The sequence below is a fragment of the Exophiala bonariae genome, assembly GCF_035927105.1.
Source record: "Exophiala bonariae strain CCFEE 5792 chromosome Unknown scaffold_8, whole genome shotgun sequence".
In the NCBI taxonomy this organism is placed as follows: Eukaryota; Fungi; Ascomycota; class Eurotiomycetes; order Chaetothyriales; family Herpotrichiellaceae; genus Exophiala; species Exophiala bonariae.
Window position 1 is genome coordinate 253,836 of NW_027042483.1, and position 18,446 is coordinate 272,281.

At 50.2% G+C, this 18,446-nt stretch overlaps 8 protein-coding genes across 8 annotated transcripts; 3 read left to right on the top strand and 5 right to left on the bottom strand.

Moving 5' to 3' along the window:
- Positions 1-16: 16 nt before the first annotated feature.
- On the top strand, positions 17-3,496 carry LTR84_012529 (uncharacterized protein; the record flags this gene model as incomplete). Its single annotated transcript, XM_064856049.1, has 1 exon — positions 17-3,496. One exon carries the CDS (start codon positions 17-19, stop codon positions 3,494-3,496), a length of 3,480 nt encoding a protein of 1,159 aa, XP_064707949.1.
- Positions 3,497-4,077: 581 nt separating this feature from the next.
- On the bottom strand, positions 4,078-5,687 carry LTR84_012530 (uncharacterized protein; the record flags this gene model as incomplete). Its single annotated transcript, XM_064856050.1, has 2 exons — positions 4,078-5,391; positions 5,499-5,687. The coding sequence occupies 2 exons, from the start codon at positions 5,685-5,687 to the stop codon at positions 4,078-4,080; spliced, it is 1,503 nt and encodes a 500-aa protein (XP_064707950.1).
- Positions 5,688-6,233: 546 nt separating this feature from the next.
- LTR84_012531 (uncharacterized protein) lies at positions 6,234-7,735 on the top strand (the record flags this gene model as incomplete). Its single annotated transcript, XM_064856051.1, has 2 exons — positions 6,234-6,466; positions 6,517-7,735. The coding sequence occupies 2 exons, from the start codon at positions 6,234-6,236 to the stop codon at positions 7,733-7,735; spliced, it is 1,452 nt and encodes a 483-aa protein (XP_064707951.1).
- Positions 7,736-8,180: 445 nt separating this feature from the next.
- On the top strand, positions 8,181-9,905 carry LTR84_012532 (uncharacterized protein; the record flags this gene model as incomplete). Its single annotated transcript, XM_064856052.1, has 1 exon — positions 8,181-9,905. One exon carries the CDS (start codon positions 8,181-8,183, stop codon positions 9,903-9,905), a length of 1,725 nt encoding a protein of 574 aa, XP_064707952.1.
- Positions 9,906-10,166: 261 nt separating this feature from the next.
- LTR84_012533 (uncharacterized protein) lies at positions 10,167-10,780 on the bottom strand (the record flags this gene model as incomplete). Its single annotated transcript, XM_064856053.1, has 3 exons — positions 10,167-10,319; positions 10,381-10,455; positions 10,700-10,780. 3 exons carry the CDS (start codon positions 10,778-10,780, stop codon positions 10,167-10,169), a joined length of 309 nt encoding a protein of 102 aa, XP_064707953.1.
- Positions 10,781-11,725: 945 nt separating this feature from the next.
- LTR84_012534 (uncharacterized protein) lies at positions 11,726-12,764 on the bottom strand (the record flags this gene model as incomplete). Its single annotated transcript, XM_064856054.1, has 3 exons — positions 11,726-11,959; positions 12,050-12,593; positions 12,685-12,764. 3 exons carry the CDS (start codon positions 12,762-12,764, stop codon positions 11,726-11,728), a joined length of 858 nt encoding a protein of 285 aa, XP_064707954.1.
- An 837-nt stretch (positions 12,765-13,601) lies between these two features.
- Positions 13,602-15,044, bottom strand: OLE1 (stearoyl-CoA 9-desaturase; the record flags this gene model as incomplete). Its single annotated transcript, XM_064856055.1, has 1 exon — positions 13,602-15,044. One exon carries the CDS (start codon positions 15,042-15,044, stop codon positions 13,602-13,604), a length of 1,443 nt encoding a protein of 480 aa, XP_064707955.1.
- A 1,733-nt stretch (positions 15,045-16,777) lies between these two features.
- LTR84_012536 (uncharacterized protein) lies at positions 16,778-17,581 on the bottom strand (the record flags this gene model as incomplete). The annotated part of the gene is made up of 1 exon (XM_064856056.1): positions 16,778-17,581. The coding sequence occupies one exon, from the start codon at positions 17,579-17,581 to the stop codon at positions 16,778-16,780; it is 804 nt and encodes a 267-aa protein (XP_064707956.1).
- Between the last annotated feature and the right edge of the window lie 865 nt (positions 17,582-18,446).

Here is an 18,446-nt window from a genome sequence, read left to right on the forward strand (position 1 = left end):
ACTAACAATTATTATCATGGCTGCACTCCCACTCCGCACGAGGGATCAACCCGACATTCGCGCCAGGATCAGCATTCATGACGACGATTCTCCCAATGACATTAAAGAACTACTCATCGCTGATCAGACTCAAAACAAACTCCGTTCACAACAATCATGGCATCCTCTTGACACTCCCAACTCTCTGCATCGCACCATCTTACGCAAGACCCGCACTTTACCTTATCCTTATCGCCTCGGTCATCTCCAAGATCTCCCTATCTCGGACCCTCTACCGAACCCACTGTCACTGAACAGATCTGCAAGCTTCGACTCTCTCTCAACTCTACACCGACATGCAGAGGCTGCTTCTTTAAGCCGTTACAGGGACTCACCCATCTCGGCGATCGGTCGACCATCCGCTGCTCTAGCATGCGAACCTGACATCGTCTACGAACCGCAAGACCCGTGCCCGCCTTTACGCGTAGAGACTCTCAGCCAACAGAGGAAGTATCAGAAGCTTCTCAAGAAGTCCCTGAAGAAGAAGGAGAAGGAGCAAATCAAGGCACAGAAAGAAGATGAGCAACTACGCCGTGCATTCTTGGCCGCCGAGGTCGCCGCCGAGCGTAGGAAGAATGCAATTGCCCGGGGCGAGGTCATTCCGGCTCGCTCCAAGAGCACAAAGACTATTGCTTCCGAGGTCTTGAAAAAGCTGAGCTTGAGTCGACCGCTAAGCCTCAAACGTTCACTGAGTAAACTCGGTCGCAGTGTCAAGAAAGACACGTCAAATCCTCCCACTCTCGACGATTTCAGCACCAAACAGGGATTACACGAATACCTCAACCCACCAAGGCGGTCAGATGATATTGCGGAGCTTCCGGCAGAGTTGCCTCAATATACACCCTTCCAGAACTCAACCCGGACGCAAGACAACGAGCCGTTGAACATGGCGGAAGATGCACCAAAGCCAGACGCAAAGATCCCTGACGAAGCCCCAAAGGAGGAGTCACCTGTGACTACTTCACCAAAGACATCACCCAGAATGAGATGTGATTCATGCCAAGGTCCTATTCGGTTGAGCCAGGTTTACTATCAATGTTCGATCTGTGAGAACGGTGACCGGATAGTATGCTCATCATGTGATCAAGCGGGCTGGAGTTGTCGACATGACCTTATCGAAAGGGTCAGGAGTGTATCAAGGGCACGTGATATATCTACAACTCCTTCCACAACTCGACCAAATCGCGAAGGCAGCCGGCATACCGGTCAAGATCATACTGCTGCTATGTGGGGATTGAACGTGCCAGATTGTATTATCGAAGAAGCTCGTTTCACGGAGTCTCCTCAAGCGACCATATCTGCGGCGAACCCTTGGGCATACAACGATGTTCTCGGAATCCAAGGTTCTAAGCATGCTGGCCCAAGCAGGATTTCAGTCACATGCAAGCAGAGAGAAGGCGTCAAGGAAATAGACTTCCGTCGCCGTGAACAAGAGATGGTTCTCCGCGAAAAGGATATCAATATGCGAGAACGAGAGGCTTCGTTCAGGGAACAACGAGCCTCGTTAAGAGAACGAGAATCTGCCCTAGAAATCAAGCAACACGTCTTTGCGCTACAGTTGCAAACTGCACTTGTTCGACAAATGCAGGAAGCAGCAACGGGTGTAGGATCTCAGTTCCCAGATCTCACAAACACCGATCACGTTCGGTCACATGCGACGAAGCGTAAAGCAGCAGGTGGTCAAGCTTCAATTTCTCCTTCGAACTCTACAGGTTCTAACCAAAAGTCATCGCCAAATCGGTCACCATCTGGTGGTCCTAATGAAGATGATGAAGATGAAGCAGGTGCTGGAACACCCAAAAAGGTGAAACAAGACCCGGATGCTCTTTCTTCACCAGAGAAATTGTACGCCTGCCCGTACTGCAAGTTTGACAAATCGAGATACTCGGAGCTCAACATGCAGGAGAAACAATACCGTGGTTGTTCCAGCGGATACTGGCCAGATATCTCTCGCCTGAAACAGCACTTGTATCGAGTTCATTGTCGTCGATTACATTGCCTGAGGTGTTGGAACAAATTTGAATCTAAAGCACAACTGGAGCACCACATGCGTGAGGTCAATGGTTGTTCTCTGGCTGAATGCCCCTGCCCAGAAAAGTTTGACGAAGCACAGTACAATGATATTCGACGGAAGAGGCCAGCAAGCAGCCCTGAACAAGTTTGGTATACTATCTTTAATATTCTATTCCCAGGGCAACCACAGCCTGCTAGCCCTTATGCCGACAATGTCAAAGCACAGTCTTCCTCGATCTCGAGCCCAAGTGTACATCCGCCTCAGGATGCTATGGATGTTCTCAGCGAAGCTTTCGAATCACGACTGAATCAACACGGTGATGCCCCCGAACAAGCGTGGCTTCGTCTCCCAGGAGCTCGTGAATTTATTCGGGAGCAGTTGCGAGCATCGATGTCAGATGTCCTTCTGAGGCTTGGCAATGCAAATAGTCCATCGATCGGAGGGCTTGATATTTCACCGTCCTCGGCTCTTGCTCCAGGCTCTACTCGACGCAATTCAATTTCCTTGACGCCCAACTCATCGATCCCGCCTTCGCCAGTCACTGGACCTGGCTCAATGAATCAGGCAGGCGCCGACCAGCAGTACCAGCAGTATCTCTACCCCGCCCATCCTGTCATCTTCAGCAGGCCGCTTCCGTCTCGATCAGCTCCAGCAGAATCCAAACCTAGATCCGCCAAGCCTTCGGCACAGCAACACTTTTCATCATCGGGTATGGCATTTCCCACTCCGATTGACACCGATGTTGAAAATGATCGGTACGACGATGAATGCCATAGTTGGAGCCATGGAGATGAACACGTAATCTCGCCAGGTTTTACTTTTGATTTCAACGCCGGTTTGGGTGTTGCCACCATTGGAGATGAACAACTCATCTCATCCGACGGAGTGACCAACGCAGACAATATTCCCAACATCCAACAATTTAACACGTCAAATTACGCTCAGCCCCAGGCACTGGCACCAGTTACACAATTAAAACCCAAGCATTCTACAAGCTCATCGGTAGACTCGGGCTACGGAAGCTTCAGCCACCGCTCATCTACGGCCTCATCTCGCCCGGTCTCCGCTTCACATTCCACGTCGTCGAATAACGTCAAATCCGGCATAGGACGTCTTGGCCGGGACAAATCCCGAGAGAAAATAAAAGGCAAGGCCCTACCAAACCCGGCCCCTCTACCGCCCTCAACACCAAGGCTTGAAGTCCGTGTGCCGAGCCCCGTCAACGAATCTGCGATCAATTTTGATGCGCTGGACGTGCCCTACTCGGAATTCTTAGGCAAAGATGGAGAAATGGACCTCGATGAGTTTGGAAATGTCAACGGGGAGTCTTTGTCGGCGTTTCTCGATCGCAAATACCTCCACGGACCGAGTGACTCAGAGGAAATGTTCAGGAATGAGAATTGGGGAGATGACATCGGCGGAGGGATGGCGTTTGGTATTTGATGAATCATGATTATGAAATGCTCTAGAAGCCAGGGAATATGCAATGTGGGCATATGGAATCGGGATATGCATGGTTTTCTTATGTATTATGCGATATACCACTTTGTTTGTTACGAGTTGATGGCAGGTCTTTTAAATTTTGGATATCTGAAGAAATATCCACGATCAAAATCAAAATAAATGATCTTTGACGTCGCTTCCAAGTCCCAACATCACCCAACAAATGCCCCTCTATGCTCTTCCGTCTAATGGAGAGACTAAGTGATGAGGATTGCGTGCTGTTAATCGCCAACTTGTGAGGCAATATAACCTCGTCCTTCGGTAGGTATGTGAAGAGTATTCAAAACACCATTATTCCCCGAAGGCGTGGGGCTTCTTTAATGGAATGATACGACAGCAACAGTTGTGTCATTTTAAGTAATCAAGATAATCAACCCGTAACCATGACATAGATAGAATCCCACGTGGTGACTCTCCAGACACAAGCACACATACCGGTCTAGCCACTTGCGAACGACTTAGCCATCGACACTAACCCCTGATCTCGAAGCAGTTTCATCTAAGATTCCCACTCTCGCATCCTATCCCTCCGCATCGTCCTCATCATCACTACTATCAGTATCATCACCATCCAAGACCTCCTGGCCGGCAAATACCAACCACTGGCCCCCGAGGACACTCTTGCGCCAGATCTTGGTGACGCCATCCGCGCCATTCGTCAGGAGGACCTGGCCTTGCGAGTCGAAGCTCAGCGACCACGCGTCCGGGTGTGCGTGGGGCAGGGTGCTGGTGCTGGCGAGCGTGGTGGTGAAGGCGAAGGGGTAGGATGTGCGGGACGTGGACGAGGCGGTCGGGTAGGGTGCTTGAGAGGGCGGGTGGGACGTGCCCGGCGCGTGTGGGTTGTTGGCGGATGAAGAGGTCGTCGAGTGTGCGTTGCTGGAGGTGGTGTTCGTCGTGGTGTTGGTGTTGGTGGTGGATGTTGCGGGCGAGTATGTCGACTGGGATTGTGAGGGCTGTTGGGCACCGCTGCGGCCCGTGATGGCGGATGTGAGTGATGACTGTGGCTGTTGGCGCTGCTGCGATGCGTATGAGTAGCTGCGCATCGAGGCGGGTGCGTTGGAGAACGTCGATGCATTGGATGGTGACACCCCCGTGTTGCTGGCTCCCGTCGCCGCCGCTGAACCACTGGTTGTCGTTCCTATCGTCGAGGAGCCCTGCCCTTCGGATACAGCGAGCTCGAAGATCCTGACCGATCCGTCTTTGCAAGCCGTTGCGATTCGGTCGGTCCCGCGGACGCTGAACGGCGCCCATGCCACGTCCCGCACCAGAGCTGGGTGTCGTGGCAGCCTCACCGCCTCGTAGAACACTAATCTGTGGCTTGAACCCCCGTCGCTTGAGAAGGCTTCGCCGCCACTACCACCACCAAATTGTGAAGGTACGGTCGAGCGATATACCTTGACCTCGTTCAATGCGCTCACCACGAGGTTCAACTGACTCCGATCGTCACTGACCGAGTTGATATATGCCAGCGGCGTTGGGTTCTGATCAAACCGGACTTGGAAACTCGTTTCATCACCCCTGCTCGGTGGATGTGCACCGCAGACGTTGAACTGGTCCATGAGTGTCCAGTCCTTCAGGTCGTCCGGGTTACTAGGCTCGTAGATGCTCAGCAGGCCCTGTCGGTCGATCAGGGCCAGATATGTATACACGTTGTCGACTGTCTTGAGGTCCAGCGACACGAATGGAACTCGTGGCGTGCTGAGGATTGTCGCGATACGGCGGAAACGGTGTCCATTATTCGGTGCTTGACTGGGCTCCTCCATCCAGATGTGGCATTTCAGGTCGTTTCCGATGCTGGCGATGTATGATCCAAGTGTCGGGTGGAGGAATTTGGCCTGTTTTGGGGGGAAGAGGTTAGTTGAAGGGAGTAATTGTGTCATGAACCTTTTTATGATAGATAGTGGGAAACAGGCGAGCCCGAAAACGCTTTGAGGGTCCTTACATCGCGAATATCAGAATCATGGGCCGTGAAAGTGTCGAGTAATGTTCTCTCCCCGGTCTTTGGGTCTCGATCCCAGACTTTGATCCGATGGTCGATCGACCCTGTCAGAATCCTGCTGGCATTGAAATTTGTGTGTAAGACGGTCACTCGATCATAGTGACCAGTTGTAAATTCTGCAGCTTTAGCCATGGCGAGGCTGGTGGCGTTTGGTGAAATCCCGACCACAGTCTGGTGTTATTTTGTTGATCACGGTTACTGGAGCATGACCATGCTTAACCGCTCCCGTTATTAGTCGCCAAAACTCCTCCTGAGACAGAGTTTCTGTTGGCCAATGTCTAACCATACATTGCGCTTGAGGATAATACAATGCAGGCGGTGTAAACGGTTCCTAAAAACTGTGTTGAGGGAGGTACTATTCGAATGTCAAGGACGTGTTTGGAGGAGGCTAATCAAGTGGAAGATGATTGGTTGAACCGAGAAGGCTGTGTTTGAGATGGAACATTGTTAATCCGACGGCGACCCCTGCCAAGACTTTTCCGAGTCGCTTGAGGACAGTCTGGCTTCCGTCGACGACGTATCTTAACCGGACATAACGTGGCTGATTTAAAGGCTTTGAGAACTTGAATACATACTCGGGGCAAGCATCTGGGGATTTTGCATGAAATCTGCCATCTCCGTGAAAAATATCTAGAATGGCACCTCGGTGACATCTACTCAACCTACAATTCCCAGATCATGGCGTCAAGCCTGACCCACACAGAGAGATGGACACTTCTACTCGTGGCTGGAGCTTCAGTCGCAGTCATCTCAAATACCTTTCAAGGTGATGGTGCCCCGCTGGTGGCATCAATAGCATTTTCGACATTGGCATTCTCCATGACTTTTGCCTTCATCCGATGGTCAGGTCCAGCATTTGCAAAAGCCGGTCTCAAGGGAAAAGATATGAGCAAATTGAGACCGGTTGAGCTGTATGTCTATTCAGGTCCAACTAGTATGCAAAATATTGACATCTTGATAGTCCAGAAGGTATGGGAGCTGTTGCAGCGTCGGTCTACATCCTTGTATTGATGGCGTTTATTCCCTTTGCGTTTTACAAAGATATTGTTGCTGCAACTTCTGGCGGCGGCAACCGCGATGTGGTACTCTCCATCACCGAAGTCGATACAGGTCGCTTCTTACACCGTTTCCCGCACTCGAAACTGTCTTCCTATCAATCAGCTCTTAACACCTTACAGGTGACCACTATTCTGGGGATAGCCGATGATATACTCGATCTTCGGTGGCGACAAAAATTCTTCATCCCAGCAATCGCATCACTTCCCCTGCTCATCGTCTACTATGTCGATTTCGGTGTCACCTCGGTTGTTGTACCGAATTTTCTGGTTCCCTATATGCCTGGTCAAGCCAGGCTGATCCATTTGTCCTTTTTGTATTATCTTTATATGTCTGCATTATCCATTTTCGCGCCGAATTCAATCAACATTCTAGCAGGGATTAATGGAATTGAAGTCGGACAATCAATGGTCATTGCAGGACTTCTGATCATAAACTCGTCACTTTATCTTGTCCCATTCCCCGGCAACCCGGTTTTGAATAATGGATACGCCAAAAACCCGCATCCTGCGACAGACTCTCATCTCCTGACACTATACTTGCTTCTACCATTCCTTGCGGTATCTACCGCACTTTACATCCACAACAGATACCCAGCCAGAGTATTTGTCGGCGACACCTTTTGCTATGTTGCAGGTATGACTTTTGCAGTGGTAGCTATCATGGCACACTTTAGCAAAACTCTACTTCTCCTTTTGATCCCTCAAATCATCAACTTTATCTACAGTTGTCCGCAGCTCTTCAAGTTAATTCCTTGTCCACGCCATCGACTTCCGAAATTCAATGCAAGGACTGGTTTACTTGAACCCAGCATCACGCCATGGCCACCTGAGAAGCCACCCAGTAAGCCTCTCACAGCTGTGTTCTTCGCACTGGAGAAGTTACACCTGCTCCAGGTAACGGTGGAGCCCAAGACAAACCGGATCTCTGCTACTAGTAATCTGACCATCATTAATCTCTGGCTTGTCTGGAGGGGTCCTATGCGAGAAGATCAATTGACCAGAGAGTTATTGATCATGCAGACGGCTTGTGGTTTTCTGGGCCTTTTGGTGCGGCACACGATGGCACTTTTGATCTTCAGTGTTGACAACCGGGGCAAATATGGAAATGCGTTTCCGGTGTAGGAGATTCAAATGATAATGTATAGAAAGATGATAACCGATAGACACTCCTAATAGATCGAACTTGTGATTGAAGCTCTCAGGAGCGAACTCTCCAATGCAAGCTGATTTTTCCACAGAACAAGAAGGGTTGATAGGGTTGTCAAGGACGTTATGAGATGTTTTCACATCGACCCTCAGCTTGTGCCAAGCGTGACTTCCCAACTTCACCATGAACTTGACCCGAAAATGATCTTGATTTCATTCCATTCCCATCCTGTTTGCGTTTCTCGCGTTCTCAACTCACGGTGATTTAACTTGGAGCGAGTATTGCTCCCTGTTCATATTCATGGCAAGCAGGTCGCCCAAGAGGCAAAAGGTCGGCCACCGTGGGGACACCAGCCCTGACATGTCAACACACCCTTCATCAATTCGGCAGAATCGAGCTGCGTTCTTGGACTCCCTCACAATGAGATCGATTTCCCCTCCAAGAGTCTCGCGTTCAGGTACTGACAGCCCCCGGCCAGTTGCTGCACAGACAAATCCCGTTGCGGTTGAGATCGAGGATGACGATGATGTCTCTACGGCGAGTGAATCACCTACACAACCTCGACCCTCCCGCGAGTCTGGCACAACAATGGAGATCACTCAAAATGGAATCTTGCAGCCGCAAGCCACGAATCTACCGACTCACAACTTCATTGCTTCACCCTTCAAGCTGATGTTGATTCGTGACCTACCATCATCACAAAACAGAGACACCATATCCCTTCACGATGTCCTTGGAAATCCCTTGATAAAAGAGGCATGGATTTTCAACTTTTGCTTCGACGTTGACTGGATGATGACTCATTTCGATCCTGATGTCCGAGACCTGGTGAAAGTCAAGGTTGTACACGGGTCTTGGAGGAATGAAGACGGAAACCGGATCGGAATCGAGGATGCATGTCGTCGGTGGCCAAACGTTGAGGCAGCCACAGCTTACCTACCTGATCCATTTGGCACCCATCACAGCAAGATGTTTGTGCTTTTCACACATGATGATCAGGCACAAGTGATCATCCACACAGCAAATATGTTAAATAAGGATTGGTCAAATATGACCCAAGCCGTCTGGCAATCACCGTTACTCCCTCGAGCCAATATTGACGACTCTGGCAACGTCGGGCCCTACGGATCGGGTTCTAGATTTAAGCATGATTTCATGGCCTATTTGAAGGCTTACGGCTCTAAGACGAAGGCACTTCGAGATCAACTAGGTTTGTTCAATTTCAATGGTATAAAGGGCGCCTTGGTTTCGTCGGTTCCGTCTCGGACCAAGGAGGAAGACTTCGAAGAAGAAGATACCCTTTGGGGATATCCGAGACTTTGTAAGATTCTCAGGGAAATAAAACAGCCGCCACCATCGACCACACGGCCTCACCTCGTCTGTCAAGTCTCCTCCATCGCCACTTTGTCTGTCACCTGGCTCACCAGATTCTTTAATTCACTATTCAAGCGCAACGACAACCATAAGTTATCCTTAGACCAGGTTTCGATCATCTATCCGACACCCTCAAACGTAGCCTCATCACTTGATGGCTACGCAGCCGGTGGTTCAATTCACACGAAAGCACAGAGCGCAGCACATCTCAAACAAATCACCACTCTACATAATACTCTATCACAGTGGACCGAAGGCCCTTCACCAGCGTTTCGAGCGCAACGACACGAAGCAGCACCACACATCAAGACTTACGTGCAGTACCGTGAGCGCCCAACGTTGCAACAACCAACACCAGATATCGACTGGGCGCTCCTAACCAGCGCCAATCTGTCGACGCAGGCATGGGGTGCTTTCCGGGAGAAAGAGAAGGAAGTGGTGGTGCAGAGCTTCGAGATCGGCGTGCTCGTGTGGCCTGGACTCTTCAGTGAGGGATTTGACAGCCAACCGGCCGGGGGCGGTCGAGACGATGGGTCGACACCACATCCCAATGACGTCCGTATGGTGCCCGTCTTCGGCAAAGACATGCCTTCTCAAGCAAATGTCACAGCGTCGGTCGGAACAACTCCCACCACAGCAGTTGTTGGACTTCGCATCCCTTATGACCTGCCTCTAACGCGATATGGTAGCACTGAACTGCCGTGGTCGCCGCACGGGACATATGAATCGCCTGATAGGCATGGGCGGAGGTGGCCTCGTCACTTTGCCTGATGCGGGGGGTATGGGAGTCAAAGTGCTTTACTGCATAGGAGATGCTGCTGTGTCACGATCGCTACGTGTGCTTCAAATTCGGCCTCACAGCAATAAATGTGGGCGGAGTCTTCGACAAGGTTGCAACCTCGCAGCCTTAAAATGTATAATTGCAACTCGATAGTATGTAGCATTAGTTCTGCATTCCAGTCATCTGACATCGTATGCTCATATCAAGCCTCGGACCCGGGCATGAACTCTCATAGACTTTACTCATGTCATCTAGCTCGATCCAACAGCTTCGGGCTTCTTGTTTGCATCAAATCCATACTGCTTCTTGAGCTTCTCGACGAGTTCGACGTAGCGGGTCTCGGCAGACGAAGCTGAAGTACCGGCATCGACTTCCTTCTGCCATGCCTTGTACTTGGCTTTACCCTGGTTTGCCCAAGGGATCAGCATCTGAACTTATGGAGGGTAATTCTGTGATGGCACTGACCTTCAGATCGAACATGCCAGGGGCGGTGGCTTTGGAGATATCCTCGCCATTGGCGATTTTGAAGAGGGAGTAGAGCTAAATCCAGAGGTTGCATGGTCAGTTTGCTGGTCTGCTGTGTCCTTGGTACATTTATGAGAGGGTTCAAGTCTGGGTATTGAGAGGAATTCTGCCTCTTGCAGATATCGATGTGCCCCTCCTGCTTAATGCACTTGCTCTTGCTCTTTGTCTGCGACTTCCAAGCACTGCGTCGGGTGGCTGGCATTCTGGCAGAATGACAAAGTAACAATCGGGGGCTCCTATGACGCTCGATCTCACTCACCTCCAATAACTCTTCATTTGAGGGCTTGGCCAGCAACTTCTTGCTGTCGTCTGCGGCAGTTGTGAATGCGGCGGAAGGCATGTTTGCGTGCGTGGATGATTGAGGTTACAAGACTGCGGGGTGTTTCTGTCAGTTGATGTTCATGAGGTGACTCCATGGCTCAGCGGCTCCCTGCATGTGAGAAATTGTTCATCGTGGGCATTGAATGCTGGGACTTGGGGTGGGGAGGGTTCGAATTCGTTTGACATGGCAGTATGAGCTCTGGGGAGCGGGGCATTAGTTAGTCTACTGCGAGCGACACTTACCTTTTCGATGGAAGGATCAGTGACTTTGGATCTTAGGGGGTAGTGTTCAAATTGTAAACTTGAAGGGAGAATATGAAGAAACTGGAGAACAGTTGGGATGCGTCAAGGTCAGAGTGTCAACAAACCTGAACGTGTGATGCAGTTGCCCCAATGACGACCATAAGCCGGCCGGAAAGGAGCGACTGCTGGTGATGTCAAGGTTTTTGGTGGGCCGAGGGCGAGGGGCAGCCTCAGGCTTTTGGGTGGCTTCATTTCCCCACCATCGTTGGCGTCTCATGGTATAAAACAGTGCATATACCTGGGATCCTGGAACAACGATCACTGATAGTTGTAATGTTGAGCATGTAGGCAATGCTTCATATCTAGGAAAAAACGGTGCAATCACAGGCCTGTCTTGTATCGCCCCCAGTTCATTTGAATCTTTGCCAGAACAAACGTAACTAGTACTATTACGTGCTGCACTCTTCCCTGGTCTCCCATTCGGGAATATGGCAGGCATTTGAGATGCTGCAGTATATGCAATCATCTCCAAAGATGAGCCTAACGTATGATATAGTCGCTTTTGACCAAACATCTCTCGTAGTTTGAGATCTGACCGAATAACGCCTTCGCTGATGTAGCTAAATCAACCACGCCGAAACGCTGAGGTTTTGAAAGAAGTCTGTGGGAAATGTAAAAAGAACAGGTTCGCTTTGTGCGCGCGTAGGAGGAAAACACAGCTTCACCAATCGACAGCCCAGCCGTTCTTATCCAAGAATTCCGAAGCCGCGTTCTTTAGTCCGACATTGGGTACCAACTGGTCGATGGAGAGTGGAAGTCGCGTAATAGGATCACAGCCAGCAGCTTTGATGTGCTTGAGCAAGCCGACACGCTCGAATGACACGCCGGTAGTGGTGATGACAGGGTCGTGCATGATTTCGAACGTGATGGGATCGATAAGCCAGTCCGGGACAACCTGTCGAAATTTGAACAATCGTCAGTCTCCCCCCCGTATCTCTATTCTGTTTGGAATGGGAAGAAGGAAAAAGGAGGCCAAAATGCTTACCCGCTCAGCCGTATCCGGTTTATCAGGATCTTCAAACGCTCTGCGAATATTCTCCCTCCGTTGCTTCGCCTCCTGTTCCAACTCGTCGCGCTCCTCATTCCTTCCCGTCTCGCCCAGCTCGCCACTGCGAAATCTCTCCTCCACAGCCGCGAGATCCCTTCGTAGCTGCTGCTCCAACAGATCCTCCACCAGCGCCAACGTCTCATTCATCTCCCTGAGCCGCGTTGACTCCCTGGCCTGCCACGCCGCCTGCTTGGCCCGGAGAATGAACTGGCTGATCAATTCGGCGCTTGAGTCTCTGCTCTCAAGACACAGCGAGTACGCGTATTTGGCCTGCACGAGCGCCTCGGCCGTGTGTCGCTGTGGTAAGAGTGACTGCGCGAGATAGTAGTGTGATTTCATTGCTGCCGCTTTACCCTTGGGCCCATAGAGCTCAATGGCTTTTCTTGCGTCTGACTCTGCATTTGCCCAGTCTTGGAGTTTGATGCGCGTGAGCGATCGGTTGGAAAAGACTTTGGGGTCTGCGCGTGAATGTTCTGCGATCCTGTATCATTGACCGGTTGTCAATGCTTTGTCTTTCTCTGTCTCTCTCTACTGAGATATTTTGGCAAAGGACAACGCGCGAGGGCACCTACGCTTGTGTATACAGATGTTCAGCCTCCTTATACTTGCCCGCTTTGAAATGCTCGTTTCCAAGGTCTCTTAAAGACGACATGGTGGGTAAATTCGGGCTTGAATTTAACGTGATGATGGATCACCTCACTTTCAAACCGTCGCAATAATTCTTTAGAAAAAGAAGAGTGAGTGAATTTGGCCAGTGATTGCAGGGAAACAACAAAAGCGGACCCTAATCTGGGATGATGTGACTAGGATTGTGGCTAATTACGACAACTGCAATGGTGAGTTTGGGTGGTCAAGTTACGTCTGAAGGACATCATCAGGCAAAAAGAATTGTTGAAATGGGATAGCCTAGCGAGGCAGCGTGCGCGACCATGAACAAGAATCGAAGTTATGCAACACGACCAGGCAAGGCGAAATGTGGTTGTTGGTACCTGGTAGAGTCAGCCTTGGAAGGTCATGGATGCGTTTGGATGTTCTTTGCAATCAAATCAATAAAGGATCCTAAGTAAGAAAAGCGGCGCGGTCGCAATAATATTGGCACCATGGGGGCGTGGGTTATCATGCACAATGCTCGCGGTGTACCCTCCTCCATACCCCACCATTTTATACCTTATTGCCGATGGACGCGCAATGGGCTTGGCTGCAAACAAGGGGCTGCTAGAGTGGCGTACAATGTGCACATCATAATAGGAGAACAGTGATGAGTTAATACTGAATATTTTGTTATCATTGCGCTATCTCTTAATGTGCAGCCATGCGGCCGGCTGTGGCCAAAATCATAAGCAACATGCGCTTGGGATATCATGCCGCCCGTTCCCCTTTTCGAGGGAATAATAATCATGCTTCTTCATGTCTCCCTTCCGTCCAAACGCCAAACACTGTACATTCGCTGAATTGTCAAGTTTCGATCTCATAGCAACATAGGCAACGTTCAAGCGGCACCAGCTGTAGGTACGTTCTGGATAACCTTGGTAGCTTGGTAACCAGCACGCACAATCCGCTCTCCAGAGCTATCTCTGGGTACCTCACCCTTGGCCTCGTTCTGAGATCGCTTCCAGATCTCAACCTCGCAGCCACCACGAATAACACCCACTCTCATGGTTGAAAGCAAGTTGTGAGCAGCATTGCTGTGCAGATAGACACCGCCATTGAACATGGCAGTACCATCCTTGCCGAGAGCAGAGCTGATCATGGCCTTGCCACCGGGGTGATCCTTGATGAAGTCGGTAACATCGTGAACGATACCAGCAATTGCAACCAAACCACGTCCGTTCTTGGCCTGGTCCACGTAGTCATCCCATTCCATGACTGGGAGCTGATCCAGAGGAACACCCCAATCCAACTTGGAACGCTTCTGATCGAGCTTCTTCTGGAGTTGTTGGAGACGACCCTTTTCGATTTCGTTGCTGCGGAATTGCTTCAAGTCGTAGGCGAGACCAAGTTGCTTCCAGGTCCAGATAGACCATTTGGTTGGATCATATTGATGCCACTCAATGGCATTTCGATAGTCGGAGGGGAACTCATGATGGAAGTTATGGTATCCCTCACCCAGGGTCACAAGTGCGGTGATGACGTGATCGCGAGGTGAATTGCGATCATCGAATGGTTGATCGCCGAGCCAGTGGGCCAAAGAGTTAACACAGAATGTGGCTTGTTGGACGAAGAAGATTCGAAGAATGCCAGCATAGATGAAGCCGCCCATCCAGTCACCCCAGCCAAGACCGGCCACGAGAGTTGGAAAGATCAATCCCATGAACAAAACAACCTTGATGTAGTGCTTGTGTTGCCAGATGACAACTGGATCCTCGTTCAAGTCAGAAATGTCGGTTCGACCAATTCTCTTTGGGTTTTGCTTCATGACCATCCAGCCGATATGCGAGTAGAGCAAGCCCTTTCGAACCGAGTAGGGGTCCTTATCGGTGTCGGTATATCTGTGGTGGGCTCGGTGATCTCGCGACCACCATCGAATAGAGCCTTCAACAGCGCCACCACCAACAGCAGCTAGGAATATCCGAAGGGGCAGGGTGGCGGAGTATGAAGTATGTGCCCAAAGTCTGTGGTAACCAGCTGTAATTCCCAAACCGGTGGCGAAGTAGTAGGCAACAGCCCAGATGGCAGTCTTGAGCTGGAGAGGATTTGAGAGAGCGAGGATACAGCCAGTCAAAGGGATGCCGACAATGAAAGTGACGTTCAGCCAGTTGACATGCTTATACCAATTCGACTTGGTGATGGGTGTCTCTGTGATGTGGATTTTCTTGGGGTCATATTTCGAATTCCGGTTTGGCTCAGATGGCTTTGCCATGGGCGAGGGTTGGGAGGATAGATATTCTGGCTTGACGGCCAAGTGACCTGCAGTGGGTTGATGGGAAGGCATGTTGGAGATGAGAAACAACTAATGCCAGAAGGAAGAGATTGCTTGGGAGTAAAGAGTGAAGACTAAGAAGAGAATGTGAAAGCCGACTGAGGATCAGGTATATATGAAGGGGCAAGCTTGGTCACGGCTTAAGATATGTTGAGGTCGGTTGTGGGGAAGCAACAAGGGCGGTGATATTCAAAGGGAAAGAGACGGGGCGAAGACCAACCGAAGAACGGTGAGTAGACAAGGCCAGAAGCCTGATCTGTGGACACTTGAGTGGTTATTCAACTGATCGGACCACCTTTGGACTGTCAAAAGACAAAAGACCGACCTTGTCCCGCAAATCGCAATTTTCATTACTCTCGGTCAGGCCAGAGTTTGAAGATCTTTTCATTCGGGAGCATTCGAGATGATATTTTTTGTTGGGGAAGTGAACGTCACTAGCGACGTGTTTCAATGGGGAGAAAGTAAGCTAGTACACGCCAAGTCACATTACGTGTCGCTCATTCGTGGATTCCCTTGGTTCCTTGCGCTAGAAGGCCGCTAGAAGCCAGTGAGACGGACCCTTGGGCTTCAAAATCCAAGGGTCGAAAGGGCCGCCAGGGTCATTCCACCCCTCGCTGCTCCGACACCCCGGGCGCCCCTAAGGTGGGATGAAGTGGTGCTCACTGCCTTGCACATTCTGGACCATTTCTGGGTGGCGTTAGGCATGTAATCGAAATACTCTGGGTGTGAGGCCTGCTCTCAGAGGCTTAAGGACTTCTCCAGGCACATTTCTCACCCATTTGATACCGAGCGAGTATATGCGAGAAAACGATGGGGATAATAGTGGGATCGCCCGGCTGTCAACCTCCGAGGTACATGGCAAACCGAGTGACACCCTCACGGCGGTTGCCGTAGAGCCAGGAAACTTGTTGGGCGCTGAGCCTCCAAGTCTCGGCGAGCACCGTATTCCGTATATCGTATCAACACAGCGTATCCGCCATTTACACGGCAATTCACGAAGGCACACAAGGAATTGCCCAGGCTCTCCTTTCGTCCTTGCCTTTTGGATATCCAGTATCGGTATTGGTCCTGCAACTCAGTCAACACATACCTCTATCCCCTACGCCGGCCATTCTCACATGCGAAGACTGGTCGCTACCTTATTTCAACGACATGTGCATCATGCAGTGCAGAGCTTCAGGTAGGTGCAGAATAGATGACGCCATGATTCCACAAGGCCAGTTCGCAAAATGTTGGGATGCACGTACACGACACGGGAGCCTTGCGCTTGAACATTATCAGCTGACTGATGCCATGGACAAGCTGATTCCGTCACTTTGTTCTGTCGCCGTCTGGCATCTCATCGATCTTCTCAGCGTTTGCTTTGGCATCAGTAGCATTTATTGGAGTTTGTCACACGACATCTCCTCAACGAACCATTCATATCTATGTCAGTTTAATGGAGCCGGTTATTCCCTCTTCAATGGTAACTGGCTATTCCCAGGGTAGGAGTTCTGCTGCCCTTCTCCTTATCTCTCAGATCAAGGATACAGCAGGATCGGAATGCAGCACAGAAACCTGAACATGGCACAGCTCATCATTTCTATTGTCCATGGCCAATAAGCGCGATGACCTGCCCAAGCACCCCTCAATAACCGAAGCTCATTGGTCACTGTGCAGCATTCATGATAAGTGCCTCGATTTTCCACTCGCATAGCTATCCTGGCGAAGCGCACGGGTGTAGTTGACAATGTGAGATGGTCCTATCATGGCTCGGGGCCACCCATGTTTATCGGCGTTGGGTGTCGGATCATAAGCACATGTCTGTGAATACCTGTCCCGCCCCATTCGGACATGTCGCATTCAACAATTCTATTCTCGCCTTCGATCTCCACAAACCCGTGTTTGAGATACAGAGGATAGCCATGAGGTGTCGCGGCAAGGACAATCGGTATGTTCTTCTTATCTGCCTTGGGTATAATCCAATCAAGAAGTCTACTCGCTATGCCCTTGCGCAAATAATCAGGTCCAAGAACGTTGAGCTCTCTAACCTCGAAGCAATGCATGCCAGCAAACTCTTCTTTCAACGCTTTTTCAACTTTCGCATTGAAATATTCTTGTAGTTGTCGGTTGCCTGATGCCGGCAAAGGATTTGGTTTCTCATTGGTCCCGTGATGCCCTACTTCGATGCTCGCAGCATCATCCTCTGGGGGATGATACATGAATGCTGCATGAGCCACGATACGGCTGTTGTTGGATTTTGACGCCGGGCCATTAGCCACCACCAATGAGGCCAAGTCATCGTCTTTGATGACGATATCCTCCCAGCGAACAACATCTGGGCTCCCAATCTTTGAGTCGATCCATCTTATCCTTGGATGCTTTTTTTGCTCTTCAAGGTCCGCTCGAACGCCTTTTGTCAACCAAGACAAGAACTCGTCTGGCGGAATCGCACCATAACGAAGTGTGCGCAATGGAGACGATTCCATTGTCGACTGTAAGATCGTCGCAATTTCTACACTAACCGTATCCAGATCATCCTCCCAGAGATAGTGAAACGAAAGTTGCATCTCCACGGTTGCTTCTCAGAAATGAACCTCGTCGACCCGACAGATAGTCCAAAAGTCACGGCGAAGCTCTCAATTCCCAACCGGGGTCTTTGGACAAACCTATATTTGACATTAGCATAACATCTCTGGAAAGCAGCTAAGGCGTGCCGATCTATGACTCAGGCTGCAGCTTAAAGGTAGGCAAGTGTACGGAATCGAGCTAACTCTGCGCCACCTAACTGATGACCTAACCTCATGAGGCTTAGAATGGACAAGACATGTTCTCAACTATCAGCAAGTCACGGCATCCGCATGATATTCTGTCAAATTAAGGTGCTTGTGAGTCAAACACAAGATCTATCGTCCGCTCCAGGAATTTTCATAAATCAATCTGTGAACTGCTTGCATTGCTGATATATCTCGGAGAAAAGAACGCCACGTCGGTTGATCCTAACCCCACATGATCTAGCGGCAGTTGGAAGTTTGTGTGGGAAAGTTTCGGATATGTCCATATTTTGACCTGTGCTCACCGACATGCGATATGGCTTGCGAGACACGAACTCATGCACCCCAAAGCCAATCCTAAACCCATTGGGCTTACATTCAAGGTGAGACGAATTCATACAGATTCAGCAAGGCCAGGCCAGCATTCCTACCTGGCATTCTCCGCAGCGCGGGAGATGAGCATGCTGGCATAGTCTGACATCATTGCGCTACGCGTCTACGAACAGGTTCGAGGCAGACCAGATCCTTTTGACCGTTGCCGTTATAGAACCATCAGTAAGTCCTTGATCCAATCGTGATATGACGTTCAAGTTCGTGGACACTCCGCCTATCAAATACCGTTTCCATCTAGTTATTCATCCATGATGGAGCAAAATTCCCC